Genomic DNA, 7878 nt, shown 5'->3' on the forward strand with positions numbered 1-7878 from the left:
GCTGTAGATCCTACTGACTTCACTCCAGAACCACTTAGGAGGCATGAGAGTGTAATAACTGTTGTTGTTGTCAGCAGACTTGTTTACAGAAAAGGTAATGACATAGTAGTTCTATTTGCATTGACAGCTTTTTTATTTTTGTAAATTTCTTGTCGGAAACTGTTCAATACTTGTATGTGATGATTGCTTGTCTTCATTCTGTATGGTGGCTTTATAATGACTGGTAACACTTGCAAGGGAAGGTCAGATGATCAGTTGATACATCTAAGAAGAGAAATCAATAGAGTGGCTAGAAATGCTGCCCAGCCTTTGAAGTTGTAATGGTTACTGAACAAAAGAAAGGCATTGAGCACATGTCTTCCACTTAGATCTTTGTAAAAATTAAGCGATCACTGTGCAGGTAAGAAAAATGAAGATCGCTGTGCCGTGTGGCCTTTGCTGTTTGGATCGCAGAAGTAATGGCTTCTTATTGCAGGTATTTGCAAAGCTCAGCTAGCACATCTGTGATGATTTCATCCAGAGATGGCCCTAATGACTTTTCAAGACTTCTTGTCTTTCGTGCACCTGTATATGATGTTCAGAATCTGTGGGCCTTTTGGGCCCATGGCTATCCTGTGGCTTGCTGGTTTTATCTACTCTTATGCAAGGCACTAATATCAGCAGACAAGTGACTAAAGAAAGGAATAGGTGGCCCAGAGTCAAAACCTGGCTTATCACCGACCTAGGACAGGTTACTCAATAGCTCTGTGTCCGTTTTTTTTTTTTTTTTTAATTTGTTTAGGTCAGAACAGGAACTTTGTGAAGGTTCAGAGACAGCTCTTAAAAAGATCTTTGCCTAGGTTACACTCCACCCCAGTCCGTCTTTATCCCTTAGGAGTATTCTGTTCTTGTTGCTGGCTTTCACGTTTCTGTGGCCCTAATGGTCTCCACTGTAGTATTTATGTTTATTACTCATTTGAAACAACCTGCTTATTAACAGAAATGGTCTCCCGGATGCTACTTGAAAAGTTGCTCAATAATCAGAAATATCATGTGAAGCTGGGGGGGGCAGTAACAAATACTACACACTCCCCTTAACTATTTGACTTTTAAACATTTGAGCACATGCTGAATTGTAAAGAGCTTGGTTTAGAGCTATAGGACTTGAGGATTAGCAGCTCACTGACTCTGCTTGTGACCTATTTGCACGGTTGCCTACACAGAGCATCCCATCACCACTCTGGGTTTCCTTTAAAGGGGTTGTAATGGGGCTTAAGTGTCAGAAACAATGCGCTCAATTTTTAATTTGCTTTTAGTTTTACTCCAGTTTAGATCACCTCTCATCCAACAAGGATTTTTTTTCCTGACAGTCATTTATTGGCTTTTCAAGCTATTTAGCTTTCATAGAAACTTGTCAGCTTATTCACTATTTAGTTAAATTATTCAATATCATCATAAGGAAAATGGGCAGCCGATGAATTTGTTCAGAAGTGCCAACAGACTGTGCTGTGCCATGTGGCAGTGTAGTCAGGAGTCGGCAGTGGCCAGTATAGGTAGAGGTTGTGAGTATATAAGTAAGTGGAGTTGGTTAGAAAACTTGAGCTCAGTTACATTTTCTGGGGTGAAGGCAATCGTGTCTTCATATTTAATCAAGATGATATGAATAGAATTCTGTATTCTAAACCTTTGCTGGGATATTAGTGATGTATTTTATTGTAACCTTAAATTTTTGCTCAACTTATTTTTTAATTAAATAGCTTATGTTGGTGAGATAACTGAGAAAAAATGATGGTGTGTGTGACTGAAGATTAGCACATTTACTCATGCAAAGGGTGAACGTGCTCCTTATCTCCTGGGTTTTCACTGTCAGAGCTCGCATCAAAGTTATGGCCTTTCCTTTTCTTCTTTTGCCTGCCTTTGTTTCTCTCTCTCTCTCTCTCTCTCTCTCTCTTTCTCTCTCCCTCCCCTCTCCCCTCTTTTTCTTCACTTTCTCAAGACAGGGTATCTCTGTGTAGCCCTGGCTGTCTTGGAACTCACTCTATAGACCAGGCTGGCCTCGAACGTAAAAAGCTCCACCCACCTCTGCCTCCTGATTGCTGGGATTAAAGGTGTGCGCCACCACCGCCTGGCCCTTTCCTGTTTTCAGTTCAATAACTCAATAGATAATCTACTGAATCTTCTCCATAGGCCAGGGACCCTGCAAAATGTAACACAAAGAGGAATGGCCACATCTGTGGCCCAAATGTGACTAGTTATATTAATGGTCTATTCCTTCTTAATAGGAGGTGGTCAGTGGATGATGGTGGTCCTTAGGAGATGGTCAGTGGATCAGATGTGCAAGGCCCATTGACGTAGATCAAGAGGATAAAGCTATGTTCTCCTTGCCTAGCTTTTGTGGAGAAAAGGCTGGCTTCTGAGCCTTCTTCCTTCCATGTAGTGGGGGCTTCCCACTGTTCTCTGTGGATGCAGGCACCCCCAGATACTTGCTGTAGTGGTAATGACAACTTACCATTTGTATTCTGCAGTTGCTAAAGCCTGTGCATGGTATAGTACCTCACTTGCCCCAACAACTGTAGGGTAGATGTTACCTGCATGTAACAGACAAAGAAACAGTCTCAGAGAGGGTAAGTAACTCGCCCAAGGTTACACAGTAAGTAACAGATCTCAAACAAGAGTTCAGCTCGTGAGTTAAGGTCTCCCTGTGTCCCTGCCCTCGGTCTGGCCATTAATCCTAGAACAGATCTGAATGTTCTTCAGGACATGATGAGGGCTGTGCGTTAAAATCAGTTTGATTCAGATGTGGTTTTTGTCTGGTTTATGTGAGTGTGATTGGCTGTCTTTTGGTGTGTCGTGTTTTGTGTTAGAGTGTTTTTTAGAATCATACCTTAGTAAGCTTGTTGGGTTTGTGTTTTATAGTGAGGAGACAAAGCCTGCTATATTACTAGAATGTATAATAACGCAATGGCTGGCTTCATTTCGTATAAGGTTTTTGTCAGGATTAAATGACCTAGTGCATTTGAAGTAGATTGTAAATGAACTAAGAGTTCAGTAAATGTAGCTATGATGATGGCTTCATTTTTTTTTTGTATGAAAAGTGGACACTTGATGTTTTCCTTTAAAGAAGGAAAAGGGGGAAATGTAGGAAGCTAAGTATTAAGTGGCACTAAGCCATTTCCTGGTTATCCAGCCAATGGCAAGCCTTCGTCATTCAGAAACCATATGTCTGAATATATTTTTGGTGTATACAATTATTTTGAAAATCCATTAGTGACTGCACAAAGTGGCAAAATTCTGAGCAGCTTCCAGAAACATGGGCCACTTTAGAAGCTCACAATAGCCAAAGCTAAGTTTCTTATTAAGGAAAGAATCATTGGAAGAAAGGATTTTGTTACAGTTTATCTTGTCAGAAGCTTAGAACAGAAAATGTCCCAAAAGAGGTCATATCCACAGAATGGGTATTTTTGCCTGTATGTTCTATATCTTAATGTAAAGAATAAAGGAATTTCCTTTATCTGGAACATAGGTAGAATTTATGAAATTTACTTCTTTGGATCCCTAGGGGTCCCTTCAAAGAATCAGGAGATTGCAATCCTGAGAGTACAAACTGAGGCAAGGGAGTAGTGAAGTACCCAAACATTTGCTGGGTAGTGTGGTTGGGCAATGGCCTAAAACCACATCCAGCATCCAGTTGTTCTTTGTAGCTGGATAAAGAACACAGAATGCAAAGCTCTAGGGATTTGTCATTATCCACACTTTCCAAGCAAAATGAAAGAAGCTGTGGGTGTGTGATCTATAAAAAGAAAAGAAATCCAGATGAATCTATATTCTCCACCGTGCCTTATAATTGGTTTGCCTATGGTGAGGAAGATTGATGGAGGAAAAATGTAGTTTGTGTTCATATGCAAATGTACATGTGTGTGTTTTTTAGTGGACTAAACCCAGCTCAGTAGATTATTTCATGTTTACTTTTGAGTGTATGGTTTGTAATTATTGATGAACAATTACTGTCAGCACTGCTGTGGCTTTGAACTCTTTAAACCAGGGTTTGACTTACTTACTCTATTACTTTATGTCCCCTGAGATTATACTTGCAAGGTGTATGAAAACCATTTCTTAAAAAAAAAAAAAAAGCAAGATATAGCCTTAGGTCTATGGACTATAATGACCTTACAGTTAGGGCCCTGGCAGCTTGATTTACTGTTACTCATTGTGAAATTCTCTGTATCAGCTGTCTTTGGAACAAAATGAAGGCAGTAGTTAGTTAGACTGTGGCTTAGCCCTTTCCTGTTGCAGGAAGTGGAATCATAGACCTGTTGGTTTTTATAGCTGGAGACCTTGGACCTTAGGTATACATGTCTCTGCATTTAACTAGGGTGGGGTGGTTTTAAAAACTACAAAAAGAGCTGCGATGAGACCTAGATTTCTAATCAGCTGCATGCTTTGGAGAAGCCGTGTTAATTAAATAGCACTTTCCCAAGTAGGCTGTATGAACAAGTGAATGGCTTAAAGGCTGCGAAGTTGAAACAGGATTGTTCATGATTTGGGTATGTGGCAGTAGCAGTGCATGTCAGAACCTGTGTCTCCAAGTGTTGTACTTGGGAACCGATGGCAGTTAGTAAATGGTTTTCTGCTTGTGGCTAGTGATTGTTGATAGTTAAAACAAGTGGATTTTCAGGGACTCTGATGAGTAGGGTTTTTTTAATGTTAAATATTAATATTTTTAATATTCAATCTTATAATTGCAGGGACTGATTTGCTTAGTGGTATAATACCTGAACTCTGTCAGAAATACCAAGAGTTACATTTCCTAATTGGAGGAGAGGGACCAAAGAGAATCATTTTGGAAGAAGTACGGGAAAGATACCAACTCCATGACAGGTATTCATGGCTTCCAAGTCATTGTGGGTGTAAAAATGGCAGTTGTTTGTTTGCTTTTGACTACATGCCTGACTTAGGTGTGCGCCTGCTTCTGTTTATAAGAGGCATACAATTATAAGGCATGTTTTTGTGAGTTTTTATCAAATAAGAAAGCTCACAGAATGCACAACTGTTGTCCATTAGCTGAATATTGATTGACTTGGGGTGGTGGTTGGAGCCTTGAGGAGAAGCTCAGGGATGGAGGGAGGACTTCGGTTGGAAATGGTTGCCGGTTTCCAAGTCATCTTAGTTGTAATTTAAGTGTCATGATCCAGCCATGTGAATTACCGTGCACGGTCGGGTTTGGGCATCTCTTTTCCTCCATAATTTCTGTAACACACAATGTGTGAATATGTGAAGTGCTGCTTTTAAAAGGATTATTTTCCCGTTTAGAAACAACACTTTTAACATTTAATTACAAATGTGTTATTAATATGACCATTAGCTAGGTGTGGTGGTACATGCCTTTAATCCTGAGGCAGATGGATCTCTGTGAGTTCGAGGACAGCCAGAGCCACACAGATAAACCCTGTCATAAAGCAAACAAAAAAATTAATGTAATATTTATTAAACATAAACTAGTTTTGGGGAAGTTGAAATTGCATCATATGAGCTATGACACAATAGGTTCCTAATGTTGTGTCTATTACACTGGGATCTGGCCATATCTAAGGTGAGGTGGACAATGTTAGTTCCGGTGAGAATGATACACGTAACAGACTTGGCTTTGAAATTAAATTTCTTCCATGGCATGACTTTTTTTTTTACCCCCTTCTTTTTCTCTTATTGCAAAAATTAGGGTGCAGCTTTTGGGAGCTTTAGAACACAAGGATGTTAGAAATGTCTTAGTTCAAGGACATATTTTTCTTAACACCTCCCTCACTGAAGCGTTCTGCATGGCAATCGTGGAAGCCGCCAGTTGTGGTTTGCAGGTAAAACACTTTAAGGGCTTTCCTTTAGGGGTTCTGTGTTTGTTGTCCATGCCAAACAAATATGTTTTTTAGTTTGCTTGTCCTGAGAAGTGAGTCTGGGGGATCACATGCTCTCTCTGGTCTTTTTAAGGTCGTCAGCACAAAGGTTGGCGGGATTCCTGAAGTCCTTCCAGAAAGTCTTATTATTTTATGTGAGCCTTCAGTAAAATCTTTGTGTGAAGGTCTGGAAAAAGCCATTTTCCAGTTGAAGTCGGGGACATTGCCAACTCCAGAAAATATCCACAATATAGTGAAGACTTTCTACACCTGGCGGAATGTGGCAGAGAGAACTGAAAAAGTATGTCATATGCCAGGAAGAAAATTGTCCAAATTCCTTGATACCTTGTGTGCACATTTCTTTTCTCTTACAGACAAGCTTGCCCCTTGCATTTTGGTTTAAGTGTATGAGTCCTTCCAAATGACTCTCTTATTTATGCATCAGGTTTGATGCATATGCTTGGCTAATTTTCTACATAAATTAATGTCCCTGGACTCTGTAGATAGTAACAACATGGTCTAGTCTCATTAAACTCTTTCGGAAGAAGTTGCAGAGGTTTCTAGAAGTTGCAGCAGTTAGAAGCAGAAATAAAACCATTGTGTTAGGGCTATTTATAATTAATTCTATAGCACATGGGGTCTCTTAGCAAATGGTGGGTGATCACAGTGCCTTCCTAAGTTGTGAATGTTGAATTAATAGTGCTTCCTGAAACACTAGTAGCCTTTTTCCTGATGACTTATATTCTGCCAGAAAAGATTTACATAACTTTAGGTTGATTGACACTATATTAGAATTGAAAATGTATGTGAAAATAAGAGCAAATAGTCTCCGGTAAGAAAGCAGCTATAGGGAATTTCCAAGAACACATCCAGGCTTGCTAGACCTCTTAGAGGGGAAGCTTGGGGGAAGTGCTTTTTGATCCTGGCCTCAGGTAACATTTATTCTACTCCGTTTCATCTATTAGGTCCCCCTTGTGTCTACCTCTTGCTCCTCATGTTACCACATGCCACGCTGAAGGAAATAACTCACTTTTTTTTGTATGTGGAAATCCTGTACCAGGAAGACAGCTGAGCAGAGAGTGGAGGGGTCATAGTTTAGATTTGGGTTTTATATTATTGGTGTTAAATATGGTGGAGCAGTGGGTTTCTAGCCTGAAGAATGTTTCTTGCTTTGAGATACAAGTTCTTATATGTGCAATCTCTTTCTAAAACTGGACATATGATATATGTTTCATTAACATAGGAGGTATTGGAAGCAGATGTAGTTTTGACTGAAGGTGTATATCAACTTTTGAAAATAGCTACCTTTTTTTTCTAGAAATGGGGCTGAAAACCAGTTGCCTGTGGGGGAGTATGTCAGAATCACATGGCTAGCCTCTTTAGACTACATTCTCCATTCTTGTGTCCTCTTAACCTCCCCAACCACTCCTTAAATTCTGACTTGTCCCTCGTGGAACAGAAATGCAGTTTGGATTATGGTTGGCAGGAATATTTGGCCAGACAGGTTTTTTTGGTGATCTTGGACTCCACCCTGATTTAGAATCATAGCTCTATAAATTTTGTTTTGACTTTGTCATCTTATAAGCCTCCAGAGACTGAGCTGTTGGGAAGCAGTTTATCAGTCAATGTTAAAGGAGCTAATTGGCATTTTTGTAATAATATTTTTTTGGCAGTTATGCTTTGAGATAATAATAAAAGCATGTTATATGTTTTATCTCTGCTAATTCATAGTTCACATTTGAAAAAAAGAAAGGAAGGAAGAAAAAAATATCTAACTAGGTACTGGGAAGACTAAGGCAGGAGGGTGGCCATGAGTTCCAGTCCCAACTGGTCCGTAGAGTAAGTTCCAGGCTTGTTCTATGTTGCCATATCTCAAAAGGCCAGACAGAAAAAAAGTAAATCCTTGTTTATAATAGTCATGTTCCCTCATAGTGGTAAATGATTTATTACTTAAGATAATAAATTAGTTGACCTCAAGTAAAGATGGATGAACAGGTTATTTTGTCTTTTTTTT

The 7878-nt window shown here is 39.6% G+C and overlaps 1 protein-coding gene across 1 annotated transcript in view; it reads left to right on the forward strand.

Annotated features, from left to right (window-relative positions):
* The window catches only part of Piga (phosphatidylinositol glycan anchor biosynthesis class A), a gene marked incomplete at its 3' end in the record, with an annotated part of 13662 nt that overhangs the window by 4546 nt on the left and 1238 nt on the right, over positions 1–7878 (forward strand). Inside the window, exons 3-6 of the mRNA XM_031384425.1 lie at positions 3–94; positions 4725–4857; positions 5696–5828; positions 5959–6165. Of these exons, the coding sequence (XP_031240285.1) occupies positions 3–94; positions 4725–4857; positions 5696–5828; positions 5959–6165 (565 nt within the window). The remainder of the gene's footprint in view (positions 1–2; positions 95–4724; positions 4858–5695; positions 5829–5958; positions 6166–7878) is intronic.

Source organism: Mastomys coucha, chromosome X, assembly GCF_008632895.1.
Source record: "Mastomys coucha isolate ucsf_1 chromosome X, UCSF_Mcou_1, whole genome shotgun sequence".
NCBI classification, from domain to species: Eukaryota; Metazoa; Chordata; class Mammalia; order Rodentia; family Muridae; genus Mastomys; species Mastomys coucha.